This window comes from Giraffa tippelskirchi, chromosome 11 (assembly GCF_054371585.1).
Source record: "Giraffa tippelskirchi isolate mGirTip1 chromosome 11, T2T-mGirTip1v1.2.pri, whole genome shotgun sequence".
NCBI classification, from domain to species: Eukaryota; Metazoa; Chordata; class Mammalia; order Artiodactyla; family Giraffidae; genus Giraffa; species Giraffa tippelskirchi.
Window position 1 is genome coordinate 53,500,443 of NC_137285.1, and position 18,846 is coordinate 53,519,288.

The 18,846-nt window shown below is 41.6% G+C and overlaps 2 protein-coding genes across 3 annotated transcripts in view; one reads left to right on the top strand and one right to left on the bottom strand.

The window, feature by feature from the left end:
- Positions 1 to 6,917, bottom strand: part of LOC145525214 (uncharacterized) — a 223,098-nt gene extending 216,181 nt beyond the window's left edge. The window contains exons 1-3 of the mRNA XM_081538041.1: positions 6,909 to 6,917; positions 6,863 to 6,873; positions 6,584 to 6,820 (exon numbers count right to left, since the gene is read on the bottom strand). Of these exons, the coding sequence (XP_081394167.1) occupies positions 6,584 to 6,820; positions 6,863 to 6,873; positions 6,909 to 6,917 (257 nt within the window). The remainder of the gene's footprint in view (positions 1 to 6,583; positions 6,821 to 6,862; positions 6,874 to 6,908) is intronic.
- Positions 6,818 to 18,846, top strand: part of USP38 (ubiquitin specific peptidase 38) — a 34,455-nt gene continuing 22,426 nt past the window's right edge. The window contains exons 1-4 of one of the 2 annotated variants that reach the window (XM_081543556.1): positions 6,818 to 8,031; positions 9,583 to 9,718; positions 15,840 to 15,969; positions 18,027 to 18,128. In XM_081543556.1, the coding sequence (XP_081399682.1) occupies positions 7,350 to 8,031; positions 9,583 to 9,718; positions 15,840 to 15,969; positions 18,027 to 18,128 (1,050 nt within the window). In that variant the 5' untranslated portion in view covers positions 6,818 to 7,349. The remainder of the gene's footprint in view (positions 8,032 to 9,582; positions 9,719 to 15,839; positions 15,970 to 18,026; positions 18,129 to 18,846) is intronic. The other variant, XM_081543557.1, reaches the window with a different exon arrangement.

An 18,846-nucleotide genomic window follows, 5' to 3' on the forward strand; every position in this document is an offset into this window, starting at 1 on the left:
GTGGATCAAAAAATATTCAGAAACAAATTCTAAAAAGTTTCTAAAAGCAAAACTTGAATTTGCTATGCACTGGCAACTATTTACATAACATTTACAGTTGACCCTCGAACAAGATGTAATTGAACAGTACAGGTCCTTCCATGTGGGTTGTTTTTTTATTTTTATTTTTTACTAAATAATATAGTATTGCATGATCCACAGTGGGTTGAATCTGTGGATGTGGAACCAAGCATACAGAGAGCTGACTGCAAAGTTTTTTTTAACTTATTTATGTTTAATTGGAGGAAATTGCTTTACAATATTGTGTTGGCTTCTGTCATACATCAGTGTGAATCAGCCACAGGTATACATATGTCCCCTCCCTTTTGAACCTCCCTCCCACCTCCCATCCCATCCCACCCCTCCAGGTTGTCACACAGCCTGGAGTTTGAGCTGAGTCATACAGCAGATTCCCACTGGCTATTTATTTTATATTTGCTAAAGTATAGGTTTCAGTGCTGCTCTCTCAATTCCTCCCACCCTCTAATTCCTCCCCCTGTCTCCACAAGTCTGTTCTCTATGGCTGTGTCTCCACTGTTGCCCTGCAGATAAGTTTATCCGTACCATCCTTTTAGATTCCATGTATATGAGTTGATATACCATATTTGCTTTTCTCTTTCTGACTTTGACTGTAAAGTTATACATGGATTTTCCAATGCACAAAGCGTCAGGGCTCTTAACACCCACACTGCTCAAGGATCATCTGCACTTTGTATTAGGTATTATAAGCAATCTAGAGATGATTTAAAGTATACAAGAGGATGTACAAAGGATACATGCAAATCAAATGCCATTTTATAAAAGGGACTGAGCACCCATGGATTATGGCATCCATGTGGGACCCTTGAACCAATCCTCTGCAGATGCCAAAGGACAACTACACTGCCTCTCAATCGTCTCAACTTGAGGCATCTCACTTTCTGACTACCATCTCCTGTTTTTCCAGCTCACCACTTCTACTGGGAAACTGTAAAATTTCAACAGTCCTCTGATCTCACCAGAACCAACAATTCATTGATTCTAATACATTTTTCTTGTCTCTCATATCTAAACTTCTATCTTTATTCAGCTTAAATTGCATGGTCAATCACAACCACTCCTTTGCATACACTCTTAATTCTCCAGCCCTTTTCCTGTTTCCCTGTACTTGGCTAAACTACAACCCTGGTAATGTCCAACCCTCTCTGCTTATTCTATGCTTGCACTTGTGCATGTACATTTGGCTGGAGGAAACAAAAAATTTCTTCCTAGTCTTCCAAATATCTTAATGTTGAAGCACCCATCTTAGAGTTTTGTTTTTTTTCCTCTCCCATCTACACTGATTCCCTTACTGATCTCAGACACTCTGCAGTGGGCAAATTAGAAATGCTAGACCTGCCTTCACTTAATGAAGAGATTCAAAGACTTAGGGAGATTGAAATGTTAGAGTGGATTTGTCAGTTAAGACCCAGGCATCCACACTGGGAGGGTCCAGAAAATATCCTCACCACTACCGTGAGAAACAGACGTGTGAGAAGAACCCCAACATCTTTGAAGAACTCTGTGATTGCTCTTTTTTAGGCCAGACCTTACAACGGGGATTGCTGTCACTGAATTGGAAAACCTAAATGCAATGGGAGTAATTATATCCTGGCTGGCAGGGATCTGCCAAAGGCAAGGACAGTATGGTGACCATGATGCACAGCAAAGCAGCAGCAATCAGAATAGTTAGACTTGTACAGATCTAAGGCATTAGCTAGTTGATCATGTCATTCCTAGAAATGCAATAGATAGGAAGCCTACTAAATTCTTTTTTGATCTAAGCAGGAAAATTTTAGGTCAAGAGAACAAAAATTTAACCTGAATCATAAAAAGACAGACTCAAGGTCCCTCATTCATTTCCTAGATTTGATCTGGTTTATAGACCGGGAGCAATGGCAACCCACTTCAGTACTCTTGCCTGGAAAATCCCATGGATGAAGGAGCCTGGTAGGCTGCAGTCCATGGGGTCGCTAAGAGTCGGGCACAACTGAGCAACTTCACTTTCATTTTTCACTTTCATGCATCGGAGAAGGAAACGGCAACCCACTCCAGTGTTCTTGCCTGGAGAATCCCAGGGATGAGGGAGCCTGGTGGGCTGCCGTCTATGGGGTTGCACAGAGTCAGACACGACTGAAGCGACTTAGCAGCAGCAGCATAGACCCAGAACCCATTGGATGAACTGCCAAAAATTTATACTGTTTAATCCTTCTCCCAACCTTTCCCAAAGTAACCCACAGCTTTTGCCAGGGTAACTGTGATTGGGCAAAAGGAAATTGGTTAATTAGTGTTTCTGGGGACTAATGTCAGTGCTAACTCAGAACTGACATTAATTCCAAGAGATCTAAAACATCGTTGTGATCTAGCAGTCAGAGTAAGAGTTTATGGAGGTCAAGCGGTCAATGGGATTTTAGCTCAAGTCTGTTTCACAGTGAGTGAGCCCAGAGGGTCTCCTAACCTATTCTGTGGTTATTTCCCAATACCAGAATTATTGGAACAGATATACTCAGCAGCTAGCAGAATCCCCACAATGGCTCCCTGACCTACAGAGTGAGGGTTATTCAAATGGGAAGAGCAAGGTGGAATCCACTAGAACTGCCTCTACCTAAGAAAATAGTAAACTAAAAGCACCGCCCTATTCCTGGAAAGACTGCAGTAGATTAGTGCCACAATCAAGAACTTGAAAAATGCAGGCATGGTGATTCCCACTTCATCCACATTCAACTCATCTATTTAAAATGTGCAGAAGGGAGATGCATCTCAGAGAATGACAATGGACCATCTTAAGCTTAATCAGGTGGAAAGGCCAGTTGCAGTTGCTCACTCAGATGTAGCTCCATTGCCTGAGCAAATAAACACATCCCCTGGCACCTGACACACAGCTATTGATCTGACAAATGTTTTTTGTTTGTTTGCTTTTTCTCCGTATCTATTGGTAAGACCACCAGAGGCAGTTTCCAGCTAGCAAAGCCAACAGCAACACACTTTCGCTCTCCTACTTCAGGGGACTATGAACTCTCCAGTTCTAATTAAAGGGTAATAATCTAATTCACAGGTATCTTGATTGCCTTTCTCTTCCACAAGATAGCACGCTGCTCCATTACACTGATGGCGTTATGTTCATTGGGCCTGATGAGCTAAAGATGGACCTGGGGTAGGAACTACTCTAGACTTAATGGTAAGACGTTTGCATACTAGTAAAAAATAAATCTGCACCAATGGCCTCATGGGGAGTTCCCTAAATCAGCTGAGAGAGGAAGAGAAGACTCTGGCCTTGTTTACAGATAATTTTGGACAATATACAAGCCCCACCCAAAAGTGGATGGCTGTAGTAATACAATCCCTTGTTCTGAGACATCCCTGAAGGGCAATGGTGAAGGAAATCCTGCCAGTGGGCAGACTTCAAGCAGGGAATCTGGTTGTTCACTTTGATTGGAAGGAGAAATGGCCAGATATATGATTACAGAATGATTCCTGGTCTATGGCCAATCACTTTTTCCCTTGCCACCCCTATCATCGCCCAATGTACTCATGGACAAAGTGGCCCTGGTGACATGGATGGAGGTTACACATGGACTCAGAAACATGGACTTCCACTTCCACTCCTCAAGGCCAACCTGGCTATGGCCACTGCTGAGCACTGAACCTTCCAACAGCAGAGACCAACCCTCGGGTTACCATGCCTTGAATGCTAGCCAGCTACCTGGTGGCAGGTTGATTACCGAGGACTCTTTCCATCATGGAAGGAGAAATGTTTTGTTCTTACTGGAATAAATATTGACTCTAGATATAAATTAGCCTTTCCTGCACACAGTGCTTCTGCCAAAACTACCATCCATGAATTTACAGAATGCTTCATCCACCATCACAGTACTCTATGCAGCACTGCTTCTGATCAAGGAACTCACTACACAACAAACAAAGTGAGGAACTGGACCCACATTCACAGAATTCACTGCTCTTTCTATGTTTCCCACTGTCCTGAAGCAGCTGGCTGGACAGAATAGTAGAACAGCATTTACAGCGAGGTGACTAGAACTTGCAGGACTGTAGCAAAGTTTTCCAGAATGATTATATGCTTTGAATCAGCATCCAATACCCAGTGCCATTTCTCTCATAGTCAGAAATCATAAGCCCAGAAACAAAAGGGTAGAAATGGGAATGGTACCACTCAACTATTTATCCTAGTGACTTATTAGCAAAATGTTTGCTCCCTGTTCCCGAGACCTTAGGCTCTGCTTGTAGAATGCTTCCACCAGGAAATGCAACAGTGATTCCACTGAATTTCAAGTTGAGAATGTCACTAGGCCACACTGAATTCCTCGTATCTATGAACCAACAGGTAAACAAGGGTACTACTGTGTTGGCTGAGGTGATTGATCCTGACTACCAAGAGAATATTGGACAGCAATTCTATAATAGAGATAAGGAATGCACTCTGTCTGGAATACAAGATATCCCTTAGGGCATCTCTTGGTATTACCATGCTCTGTGATTAAAGCCGGTGTAAATCTACAACAATCCAACCCAGGCAGGACTACTCATGGCCCAGACTCTTCAGAAATGAAGGTTTGTTTGGGTCACTCCACCAGGCAAAGAACTACAACCAGCTGAGGTACTTGCTGAAGGCAAAGGGAATACAGAATAGACAGTGGGAAACGGTTGTTAAAATACCAACTATAATCACATCTTCAGTGACAGAATCTGGACTATTATTGTCACAAGCATTTCTTCCTTAGTTCATTATGAATGTGTAATATATTTGCTTAGCATGTATAACAAAAATATTTGCTTCAAATATATATTAATATGTATAACAAATATTGTCTCTTTTCCTCTCATTCCCTTATTATGTAACATAGGATGTAAGGTGTAATATTTAAATATTGTTAACTTTACATCTTAGAATTTAAATTAAATCAGTAAATTCACAATCCTACCATTCATTCCTCTTAATGTTTTACTTTCACCTTATTTTTGTCTTCCAATGTGGCACCATTCCCAGCAAAATCAAACTTTTCTCTGTAGTTTTACTTTCCATCTATTGGAAAAGAAAAAGTTCCGAAGCTATTCCTGAGTTCTAGTATGACTTTTACATCCACCAATTACCTCATTTCTCTTTTATCCTCAATCTCTTTCTACAAACTGACTCGATCTCAAGTTTCTCTACCCAGCTTCTATCCTGTTTAAACCGTTATTCTTTTCAAGCTTATCCACACGTGTGTGCTCAGCCAATCAGTCATGTCCAACTCTGAGACTCCATGGACTATAGCCCTCCACGTTCCTCCGTCCATGGGATTTTCCAGGCAAGAATACTGGAGCAGGTTGCCATTCCCTTCTCCAGGGGATCTTCCTGACCCAGGGACTGAACCCACATCTTTTGCCTCTCTGGCATTGGCAGGCAAATACTTTACCACTGTACCACCTGGGAAGCCCCAAGATTACCCTCACTAATGTGTTAAATATATTCGTGCAACCACTTTGTAAATTGGTAGAAACCCAAACACCATTGAGCAAAGTAAACAACTCATAATTCTGCTTCTTTTCTATTGTACATTTTAAATGAACCAGTTCTTTAAATTTTCGTCTGTATTACAGGTCATTAAGGTCTGATTTCACAATCATAGGAGTCAAGTCTTAACGGAGCCATGATTAGGTAATTTTTCAATTTAAAGGCCTCCGATGAAAGCCTAAATTCTTATTGAGAATCTTCGGAATTTAACTTGAAAAACTACAAACATGATGACTCCATCTATTCTTTATTGTTAACCAGTGTCAGCATAACATAAATACTGTGAAAATTTCACCAGGTTTATTTTCAAAGTACTGTCATTCTTTCTCACCTATCATTTTCCTTACTCTCTTCCCATTCTGGGGACAACGTATTCTTCGCTATCCCAAACTGTCATTGTTTCCCCATCGCTCAGTCATGTCCGACTCTTTGCGACTCCATGGACTATAGAGTCTATGGAATCCTCCAGGCCAGAATACTGGAATGGGTAGCCGTTCCCTTCTCCAGGGGATCTTCCCAACCCAGGGATCGAACCGGGGTCTCCTTCATTGCAGGTGGATTCTTTACCAACAGAGCTATCAGGGAAGCCCTGATAGCTATCCCATAAAAGCTCATTAAAAAGATACCTGTTAAAGACAGAGGATCCTTTCTAAAAGTATACCGCCGCCAGTACCGCCCTTACTTTAATAACCATACGTTAAGAGAAAGGCACTCGCATTTAGGAACTCTAGTTCATCTCTTGATGAATGAGCCACGACCTTAAACGACTTCTCTTCAATCCGAGTTTTGAGTCCTTTTCCTTATTTTCTCCCCCAAATGCTCTTCGGTTCGCGTTTCCAAAACTCTCTGATTCACAAGACTTGAACTAAGTAAAACTTTCTCGGCCTTTCACAAGTAACCCGACCCGAACAGAACCGACAAGAGGTCGGAAGGTGGGAATCCTGGACTCATCACTTCCACCGCTCTCCGGAGCGGCTCCCGGGCGCACCTCCCGGAAAGCCGCCTATGACTTACACGTGACCCCCAGTGACGCCGGTGTGGCCGCGCGACTCCACCGGGGCGGCCGCGCCTGCGCGGCAGCGAGGAGGCGGGACCGCCAGGGGGTCCGAACCGGGGCCCGGGACGGTGCAGGCGGGCGGAGGCGGAGGAGGGAGAGAGGGGAAGGACGAGAGAGGTAGGGTAGGGAGGAGGGCGGAGGGGCGGGCCTTTCCGGAGGCTCCGACGTCCTTCACTTCCTGTTTGCTGGGCCTTCTGAATCCGGGTCAAGGGTGTCCGCCTCCTCTCCTCTCCGGCTGATCCGGCACCTTTCGTGACAGCCGCTCCTGACTCAACCCAGGGCGGGTTTCATCCCAGGACCTGCTGGAGCCCGAACGCCTACACCTGCCGCGGCACGCGGAGGCGCGCTTCCTCACCCGGCGGCTGGCAGCCCCGGGTCCTGAGTGCCCGCCGCCGCTGGGGGGCCCCCGCTGGCCCCTCCGCGCTGATGCTGAGAGAGACCGCGGGCCCGGGGCGGCGGCGGCGGCGGAGTGTGGGCCTCTGGCTCCTTAGGCCCAGCGCTGACGGGGCCGGTTCTTAGGCGCCCCAGACTTGCCAACTCCCGCCCGGACTCGGATGGGCCCCCCTGCCCGATAAATGTGGCTACTGAGGCGGCGGTGGCGGTGGTCGGTCCCGCTGCTGCTGCTGCTGCGCTCCAGGTTCGCCTCCGCCCCGGGGCTCTCCTGGCCCCGAGGTGGGCCACCGGCTCCTTACCCCCTGGCCCGGGCCTTGCCGCGTGGCGACAATGGACAAGATCCTGGAGGGCCTGGTGAGTTCTTCGCACCCGCTGCCCCTGAAGCGGGTGATCGTGCGGAAGGTGGTGGAGTCGGCGGAGCACTGGCTGGACGAGGCGCAGTGCGAGGCCATGTTTGACCTGACGACCCGGCTCATCCTGGAGGGCCAGGACCCCTTTCAGCGGCAGGTGGGCCACCAAGTGCTGGAGGCCTACGCGCGCTACCACCGGCCGGAGTTCGAGTCCTTCTTCAACAAGACGTTCGTGCTGGGTCTCCTTCAGCAGGGCTACCACTCGCTGGACAGGAAGGACGTAGCCATCGTGGACTACATTCACAACGGCCTGAAGCTGATCATGAGCTGCCCGTCCGTGCTGGACCTCTTCAGCCTCCTGCAGGTAGAGGTGCTGCGGATGGTGTGCGAGAGGCCGGAGCCGCAGCTGTGCGCCCGACTCAGCGACCTCCTAACCGACTTCGTGCAGTGCATCCCCAAGGGGAAGTTGTCCATCACCTTCTGCCAACAACTGGTTCGAACGATAGGCCACTTCCAGTGCGTGTCCACCCAGGAGAAAGAGCTGCGGGAATATGTTTCGCAGGTGACAAAAGTGAGTAACTTGCTGCAGAACATCTGGAAGGCCGAGCCCTCCACCCTGCTACCTTCTCTGCAAGAAGTTTTTGCAAGCATTTCCTCCACAGGTAAGGGTCGTGGCCTTCCCGGACAACCTCTCTTGGAAATGTAGTTTGTGTCTCTTACATACACACTGTGTTCGTTTGCCTTCTCTGAAAACGTCTTCGTGGAAAAGCAGATCTTAACACCCTCATCCAGATTCTCTTCCACTGCCATATTCAGCCTGTCACTTTGGACCTTAAAAAAAAAAAAAAGGGCAGTGTTTCTATTTTAAAGGTTGAGAATGTCCAGGTCTAAGACCTTTGGCAGGAAACAAGTCGCATAATTAGTCAGCCTCTGCTCAAGTTATGGAATGCTTTGAGGATGACAGCTACTATGTAAAGCATGTAAAGCTTTTATTCATGAGTGACTAATGGCAGCATAATCATGTTTACCACATCATAATCGTGCTATGACTCTGTAATCTTGTTGTCATGAGTTTTTCCTTAGCTTCTGAATTTTCCCACACTTTAATTCCTGGACTGTGCCATTCATTTTATTACTGGATTATCCTAGTTAACCATGTAGTTGCTGAATATTGGCATTTTCTGTCCACAGTAGTTTGTGAGAGTGGATGCAGGGGGGCTGAGTGATTGATGTTTCCCACTCCAGGTGTATATAGGCCACGAACTGTGTCCTTAGAACCACAGGAGGAGGTCAGGAGGTACTTAACAGGAAAATGCCTTCTCACCCAGAAATTCTAGCTGTGTGTTTACATTCCTTGTCCAGACATGGAGCTTCCAGCTCTGTAAGTTGTGCAACACTAGATCCAAAACTGTGTTCACTCCCTTTCTGCTTGGTACCGTCATCCTTCCGGCTGTTGTTGGAAATTGAAGTTGTGAAGGAGGGAACCCCCTTTTATCTTGAGAATTAGAACTAAGACTAGAGTTTTAACAGGCTCCATGCTTTCTGTTGAATTAAATGCATTTATGAAAAAATCACCAACTGTGTATTTGCATTATCTGAGTTTTGGTTTATTTTTTACTTGTAATTGTTCTTATATTGCCTGTGTTGCTAGAACAGTTAGATTTCTCCAGAGCTTTCTCATCTTTAGCAGTAAAGGTGCTCACCTTGGCTTTGCCTAATTTTTATGTGTTTTAAGCAAAGTCTCCCTAAAATTCATCTTGATTTCTACTTCTTTAAGAGATTTAAAAAATTGTCCTTAGAGCACTGTAATGACTACTGTAATTAATAGGGGTAAGCTACTTTGGAGGATCTAAGGAGTTACTTAAATGATACCTTGCATTTCTTTTCTGACTACTGCTTTTACAAATGAATATTTTACCACGACAAAAACAATATTAAAGAATTCAAGAAAATAAAGTAACTTACGGACTAAATATGGTGACAGTGAGGAATAGTTTTTATGTTGCAGTAGTTCTTCCTGTAGAATGAACGTTCATTGCCATTAGCTCTTAATCTCTCATTTCTGCAGTTCAACATTCCTTGTATGTTAAAGTCTACACAGGAGGTGGAGCATAACAACCACTTGGTGGAAGGGGTGGTAAATTGTTCTCTCTACGTACTTCATTTAAACCTGCCTGCCATATTCCTTTGTCTTTTTCATTAAAACAATATAGATGCATCATTTGAACCTTCCGTAGCACTGGCGAGCCTCGTGCAGCACATCCCTCTTCAGATGATCACAGTTCTCATCAGGAGCCTTACTACAGATCCAAATGTAAAAGACGCGAGTATGACCCAAGCTCTTTGCAGGTACCTCTTCATAACACCATAGATAGTAATTGTAGATTTGGGAGGAGAAGATTATTTTGCTGTATTTTGTGGGTAATGAAAACCTTAGGGAAATGTGAAGAACTGAAATCATGGAATCAAATATATAAAGATTCTCCTAATTAATTGAAATGAATCATTTACCTTACTGTAGGCTTGCAGGTGTTCCAGTAATTCACGAATATATTTTCAATTCAACATTTTTAAATTACAAAAATATAACACACATATACACTTATTGTACAGTCAGGAGTTGGTTGGATTATCGATATATTTTACTAATTTCTTTGCTCGGTATCGTTTCCTGAAACCTATTTCCTCCCTCTGGGATCTTCTTTTTTCTTCCTGACTAAGCATGTACTTTTACTTAGTACATACTTTTACTTTCTCTTTCAACCAGGACCTCTGGGTAATACTTTCTTAGTCTCTTCAAAGTGTGTTTCTGTATTGCATATTCTCAAGTATATGATTTGGCAAGATACAGAATTCTAATTTGATAATCATTTTCTCTTAGCATTTTGAAAATAATACTGCACTATCTTCTGGCATCTGTTGTTGCTAATATGGAGTCTGCAGTCAGTTTGATTATCTTTCCTTTGTGAGTAGTTAGGCTCTCTTGGTATGTTTGTGCTTTCTCTTTATCCTTGATGTTTTTCAGTTTTAGTCTTATATGTCTAGGTGTAAACTTAATGTTATTTTTACTTATCAGTACTCTTGTGCTTGCATTAATTTAGCCATCCGGTCATTCAGCTATTCAAATCACATTTATTGGGCACTTACCAGGAATGCCAAGCAATGTTTAAAAGTCAAATGGATAGAAATCTCTCTCCTCATGGGCATCTAGTTGGGGAAGCAGGCAGACAGTATCAACATATTTCATTGATTCCAAGATACATCCTGATTTCAGAGATGCTGAAAGGTATAGTCATTGGTGTTCTAGTTTAAATTGCAGAACTTTTGTTGCTGCGGTGGTAATAACATAATTATACATCCTAAAATTGATTCTGTTTTTAGATTTGATTAAATATGACAAGTAAAATAATTTAGTATGTTGGATAGTGATGAATGTTTTTGAAAAACAGTAGATAGGAAAGCAATAAAGCATGGGAAATGGTTTGCAATTTTAAATAAGATAGACAAGGAAGGCCTCACTGAAAAGGTGACCTTGAAGTAAAGATATGAAGGAAATGAGAGTGCAGACCTTTTGGAGATCTAAGGGGAAGGACATCAATACTATCTTATAATTTACTAATTTTTCTTTCAAAGGTAAGGTATTATTAGTTATTGAGCTTCTTTATTTCAATGACTATATTCTTCTAATTGAGCTTTGCCTGTCTTCCTATTCTTGTTTCACATTTGTCTGGTTTTGTTTTGTAATTTTTTCCTATTTTTTCCCCCTGTATCTGTGTATATGTGTTTATTGATAGCACATTTAAAGAAAATGTAAGGATTTGGAACAAAACATTTTCTGCATTACATGTTATAATTTAACTGTAATTATAAATTCCAATCACGAGGTAACGTGTAAACTTCAGTATCGATATTTTATGTTGGGTTCTCAGAAATTTACATGTGTACAAATCTCGCTCTCTGTTTTTTTTTTCTTATAGTTGATTTATAATGTTGGGTATGGCACCCTTTCCATACTGTTCATGGAGTTCTCTGATGGCACCCTTAGTCTTAATTTTTCAGGCTCTTCAAAACAACCATAGTTTCCAACTTAAGAATTTATTTTAATTTTAAGATATATTTGGAAATTAATTTTTACCTACCTGTTTCTATGAGAAATTGTGATCCATTTTTTGTATTGCATTTCCAATTTATCTCCTGCATTATCCTATTTAACTTACAATGTACCTGGAGTAATTCTTCTTGTATTACAAATGTAAATGAAAAGGATAGTAACGTTTACTTTTATCATACCCCCCCCACTCCCTCACACATAGCACTTATCATGCTTCACTGTCATTTTCTGTAATCCACAGAAACGCAAATGCAGATACTGTACCAGAACTAGATGAGTAACACTAAAGTATGAAATAGGCCAGGTGTAACTGACCTGGTGGCTCAGTGGTAAAGAATCCGTCTGCCAACACAGAAGATGCTGGTTCGATCCCTGAGTTGGGAAGATCCCGTGGAGAAGGCAACCCACTCCAGTATTCTTGCCTGGGAAATCCCATGAACAGAGGATGCTGGCTGGCCACAGTCCGTGGGGTCACAAAGAGTTGGACATAATCTAGAAGCTAAACAACAACTGAAATAATAGGAAATGGGGTTCATAAGCACTTTCTAAAAGAGAAAGCTGATCCTCAACTTCTGTTGTCTTATTATCATGCGGGAATTTTTTTTTTTTTTTGCTTTTAAACTTTAATTTATATTGGGGTATAGCCAATTAACAATGTTGTGGTAGTTTCAAGTGGGCAGCAAAGGAACTCAGCCATACATATACATGTATCCATTCTCCCCCAAACTCCCCTCCGGTCCAGGCTGCCATGTAGCACTGAGCAGCAGAGTCCCCTGTACTACACCACAGGACCTTGTTGGTCATCCATTTAAAATATAGCAATGTGTACATGTCGATTCCAAACTCCCTAAATATCCCCTCCCCTGATCCTTCTCCCCTGGCAATCATAAGTTCCATTCTCTAAGTCTGTATCATAGGAAAATTTGAGTTCAGTGTTGCTAATCTGATTTTTCAAAAGAAGCCTGACGTCCATTTTTTATGTGAAGTTTTCCAATTTTTAAAACATTGGAAAAAATAAGACTGAAAGCTGGATCTAGCCCTTAAGCTGCCATATAAAACAACATTGCCTTTATTCTCTACAAATTAAAATTAGATCTATTTTGTGGCCTTTCATAATATTATGTTAGTCACTCAGTCGTGTCCAAGCCTTTGCGACCCCACAGACTGTAGCCCACCAGGCTCCTCTGTCCATGGAATTCTCTAAGCGAGAATACTGAAGTGGACTGCTATTTCCTTCTCCAGGGGATCTTCCGGAACCAGGGATCAAACCCGGGTCTCCCGCATTGCAGGCAGATTCTTTACCGTCTCAACCACTAGGGAAGCCCTGCCAGTTTTAATTTTTTTAAGTTGCATGTCCTTTCTTTTAGCTCTAGAGGGAAATGGTTTCATTTAGTCAATAGATTTGAGCTCCATTTCAATGCATATAGAGATTAAAAAACAAAACAGAACAGTGAGAACACTGTTCTTAATCCCACAATCTGGAAACAAGATTTATTACAACTACTAAATGTTCTTTAAATAGTAGGAAATTAAGTCAGCCTATCAGTCCTTAAAATTCAAATTGTAACTGATACACAGTGGATAAGATTACAGTAGTTAACCATAAAAATAACTGATTCTAGAGTGACTATGTGTGAGTGGATTTGAGCCTATGTAAATCCAATCAAATTGAAGCAAGACTAGAATGTAATTAAAGTGTGGCCAAAAGAGTCTCATTACCTGCCAGCAGAGCAGGTAATAAGATTATTGCTTCAGATACCAACACTGCTCCTTATTGTGTGGCCTGTTGAATATTTCCCGACCTTCCCTATCAGTTTGAAGGCATACACCATAATTTAGAGTTATATTCTTAGCATTTAATGCAGTATCTATCATATAATAGACACTCAAATAATTTTTTTTGAATGAGTGGCTTCTTATTTGTGTTACTTCTGACTTGAAGTATCTTTAGGGTGCTTAGGAGATGGGGTACACACAGGATAAGGTAAAGACTAGATAGAGGCTTATGAGAGGGGAGGCTAGAAGTGGAGAGGATGGAGGAAAAGGCTGATTGGGTGATTAGGGATGATGAAAAGCCATGGCCAAGTGGAATTTTCTACTCTGCCCCCTCGGCTTTACTTGTACTCTCCTTGGACCTGAGCTACAGGGAAACTTGGGCCCTGTGAGCTAGGGAGCCCAGTCTGGTTCTACTCTGGGACTGTGCTCCCCAAGGGGAAGAGTCTGTAGAGCCAAAGAGAGGTGCTCGCTTGTTCTCCTTCTCTAAACCACAGTTCTTTTGTATACATATTTATAGTAAATATATATGTAAAACATGTCCTCATATGTTTTCTTTTAAACAAACAAATCAGTTTTTAAAAAGATTTACCAGCATTTTTTTTTCTTTTTTAATTCAATAATAGCTCTGATATTTTTGTGTTAGATCCCTGTGGATAGATTCATATCGACCTATCTCATATTTTAAAACTCTGCCTAATGTTCCACAGTGTATGTAAGTCATTTCCTTATGATGGACATTTAGATAATTTTGCATTTTTTTTGTATTGTAAGCAGTGCTGCAGTGAATATACTCTTCACACACAAATGCAAATGTCTCCACTTTCTACTCCGGGTATATAGAGTGGCCACAGACTTGTGAAAACCAGATTAACAACAGTTGAGAGGTGTGGAACAGCTCTCAGGGACAACCGTAATGACTTAAAACCATCATTGTTGGCCAGAGAAACAAGAAAGGGAAAAAGAAAGAATGTGTGTATAGTATAGAGGAAACATACAGATAACATGTAGTAAAATGAGTTATGAACTTTGGAGCCACTCAGTGTCTGACCAGAGAAGGCACTGGCGACCCACTCCAGTACTCTTGCCTGGAACATCCCATGGACAGCTGCAGTCCATGGGGTCGCGAAGAGTCGGACATGACTGAAGCAACTTAGCAGCAGCAGCAGCAGCAGTGTCTGATAGAACGGGTTAATCATTAAGAGCAAAAATCTTAATAAAGATAACACTCCAGTGTTAATGTAGATAGTTTATATCAATATGAAAGTCAGTCCTTTTGACATGTTAGTTGCTCTTTTGGTCATGTGTTTATATACTTAGTATTTATATTTTACATTTTGTACAATCCAAGTATGTATTTATTTCCACATCGTAACATTTAGAAGGGAGACATTCACAGTATTTCCAGTGTATTAATTCATTTAACCTTCACATCAGTCCTGTAAAATTCATTCATAACCTACAGATGAGGAACTGAAACACAAAGAAGTAACTGATAAAAGTATTTAGGGACCCCCAGCTAATAAATGATGAATTGAGATTTTTAAACCAAATCACTCTGACTTTAAAACTTGGTTTGTTTTACTCTTTTTGTTTTATTATATATTCACCCAAACTGGATTACTGGATCAAAATCAAATAATATGAACATTTGGCCCAGTTGCCTTCCAAAAGCACTGTAGCATCTTCTTCATTGTGGTTGATGTCTAACTTAAGGGATAGTTTCCATCATACCCCATATTACTTTACTTTCATTAAATTGGGTTGGTACTCAAAAAGGTGGTGGTAGTGGTTTAGTCACTAACCTGTCCAACTCTTGGGACCCCATGGACTGTAGCCTGCCAGGCTCCTCTGTCGATGGAATTTCCCAGGCAAGAATACTGACTGAAGTGGGTTGCCATTTCCTCCCCCAGGGGATCTTTGCAACCCAGAGATCAAACCTGAGTCTTCTGCATTGCAGGAGTATTCTTTACTGACTGAGCCACCAAGGAAGCCCTACTCAAAGAGAAAAGCACTCACTATTACAAAACGAGGCCATTTCAATATTTGTATACTTGGTGCCTTTTTATCTGTTTGAAATTTCTTTTTGTTGTCTTTGTATAATAGAATTTTGAGAGAGATGAAGAGACGTGTTTCACAATTCAAAATATAGTCTTTTTTAACAGTACATTTTATATTTATTTATATTGTAATCACCAGAAAGGAGAAATTTTGGTTCATATGCATGTCTTAGTTCAGAGAGCCATATTTGAAGTGTTCTTCTTAGAGTAAATTTGTCTTATAAATTGACACTACTGAAGAATAAATTCAAAACTTTGCATTTATGCAGAATGATTATCAGAAATTCTTTTTATACAAATGTGCTATATAAGACTGTCAGTTGACAAGATTGGAAATCCCTGAGTACAAGCAGACATTATACTCCTTTCTACATCTTCAATAGTACTTTACACATGCAAGCTCCGTAAATATTGAGTCACAGAGTGAGTGACTTTGTAAGTACTATTGTAGTTACTCTTGTTATTCCTAACTGAATAATGTCAATGCTATTCAATGCTAATAGTTTTGTTATGCTTTAATTTTCAGAATGATTGACTGGCTGTCCTGGCCACTGGCTCAGCACGTAGACACATGGGTGATTGCACTCTTGAAAGGACTGGCAGCTGTCCAGAAGTTTACTATTTTGATAGATGTTACTTTACTGAAAATAGAATTGGTAAGTGGGAGTATATTAATCTTTTGGAATATATAGAGCCATATAATGCATGTGTGCTAAGTCATTTCAGTCATGTCTGACTCTTTGCGACCCCCAGACTCTTCTGTCTATGGGATTTCCCAGGCAAGAATACTGGAGTGGGTTGCCATTTCCTTCTCCAGGGGATCTTCCTGACCTAGGGATCGAACCCACATCTCTCTCTTACATCTCCTGCATTGGTGGGTTCTTTACCACCAGTGCTACCTGGGAAGCAAGACCCATATAAGTCCATATAATAAGTCTTTTTATCTTTGGGTTGTCCCCTTTAAAGCATCTAGTTTTGAATATGGTCTTGTTTTGGGTTTTCTTTTGAATAAAAATTTTGAATAGGCTTTAGAAATTTAAAATGCTACTTAAGATTAGGTCATTATAATAATTTTGCTGTTTTCAAATATTTATGATGAAAACACATTCTTCCCATTATCTCTTGAATCCCAACTAATCAAGCTTTTACCACCATTGTTCTGCCAAAACGATTTTTGACACCTGTGCTCTCCAGTGTTGCTTAACTCAAGAGTTATTTCTCAAGCGTCCTCTCATTTGACCTATTAGTCATTTGACATAGTTGATCACTCCTTCCTGAAACACTTTGCTCCCTTGGTTTCCAGGATGTTATACTCTCCTGGATTTTGTCCTAGTTCACTGGCTTCTCAGTCCTGTAGTGGATCTTTCTAACTTTAGAGTGCCTTAGAGTTTCATCTAAGTTCACACAGCCACCATGGCTTTAAATAACATCTCTAAGTTTATGACCGATAGGTTTATATTTCTAATCCATTATTCTCCTGTAAACTCCATATTCATGTATCCAGCTCTCTGTATACTTGGATCTCAGGTTCAGCTTATCCACAATCTAATCCCTGATTTTTCCCTCCCAAACCTGGTCTTCCCCATCTTAAATGACTATCTTAGCCTTTCTTCATGCTCTCTCAGCCCATATTTTTCAAATCCTATTGACTCCACCTTTAAAATGTATCCCGCATTCTACCACTCTCAACCAGCTACATCACTACCACCCTGGTCCAGATTCATCACCAGTTGTGCTAAGTCACTTCAGTTGTGTCCGATGCTATGCAACCCTATGGACTGTAGCCCACCAGGCATCTCCGTCCATGGGAATTCTCCAGGCAGGAATACTGGAGTAGGTTGTCATGGCCTCCTCTGGGTCTCCTGCCTCGGAAGCACCACCCCTTGCTATATTGATTGCAGTAGCCCTGTGGCTCCTGCCCTTGATCCCCTTCGGGCATCACACGAGGTCCTACCTAATCTGGGCCACTGCAGCTTCTCTCGTCCTGTCTTCCACTGTAACTGTCTCAGTCTCTGTGCTTTATTTACACACACTGCCCTCCTTGTTATATCTCAGTCCACCAGGCTGGAGGCCTCAGGGCTTTTGCAGTGCTGAGTATAATAAGCAGAGCAGAGGCCCTTCTCCCAGTTATCTGTCAGACTTACTCTCATTCCTTTCAGTTTTTTGTAGTCAGGGGTCACGTTTATCATGAGGCCTTTTTTAAATTCCCTGTAATAAAACAGCAGAGCCTTTTGCCACTCAGCATTCCCTATTCAACATGCTATGCTTTCACATAATTTTTCTCTCATTTTTTCTCTCTTTTAATTGTCTCTACTCACTCTCTAGACAGTAAGCCCTCTAAGAGCAGAGGTTTCCTTTGAATCCACTCTTGTTTTCCCAGTGTATACAATAGTGCCAAGCAGTAGTAGATGGTCAGTAAGTATTTGTTGAATGATAATGGGCCAGGGAGCTATCACCTTGTAAACATTGTTTGACACATTTTTATTTGATGAGGTAGTTTTAAGAGTTGGTGAGGTCATTATACTCCCTTGATCTCTGTCATATAATTTCCTAACTTTCTCCCTCTCCCAGAGTTTAATTACATATGTCATGATAAAACTTCCCAGGAGGGAGATATGCACATAAATAATTTTGGGCCCTATGAAAGTAACCACTGGTTGGGATAATGACTTCCATGCCAAATCTGAAAGTGGCTGTCTTGTCTTTTCTGCAGGTCTTTAATCGCCTTTGGTTTCCCCTCGTGCGACCTGGTGCCCTGGCAGTCCTCTCTCACATGCTGCTTAGTTTTCAGCACTCTCCAGAGGCGTTCCATGTGGTACGTTATGACAGGTTTCCTACTTTGAAAAACCTTGTTTTAAAATGTCACCTTAGTATTGAGTCACATTTGTATTTGTGAAAAGATTATAGATTGGTCCTAAATCTATTTTCCTGTAGCTTTATGAGTCCTTTTAAAATTGATATTGTGAGATTTTCTCTCAAAGAATATACTTTAGAATGTTTGGGGTCTCACCAAAACTTCTACTTGGGATCACACTGAGCAGTTGAAAGTTAAAAGTTACTCTTGCACTTGAGAAATGCCAGGTGTCAGTGTCACTGTTCATTGTCTCTTGCACACATGAGCAGTGTAGAAGGAGAAAAATGGCTTAAAACCACTGACTGCTTTAGAACTTCCAAAGCATGAAAACATCAGTCTTTGTTGCCCTAGAATCAGGGCTTTGCATTCTCTCTCAGCTCATATCCTATAAATTCTGTTGATTCCTCCTTTAAAATAAATCCAGAATCCTACCACTTTTAACCAGCTGCATCACTGGTTTTGGTTTAATTTCATATTGTTTATTTGATTATCAGTTATTGCAAGTGAGAAATGACAAAATATAATTTTGAGAACTTGTCCATTTTCCTGTCTAGGGCATCACAGGAAAGCAGTGCTTTATGTGGTTACTCACTTCCTCCAAGGTCTGATCCTCAGTTTTACAGGACTAGAAACTCAATCAACACACCCACAATTAAAAATTTTAGGAAGCCTGACCCAC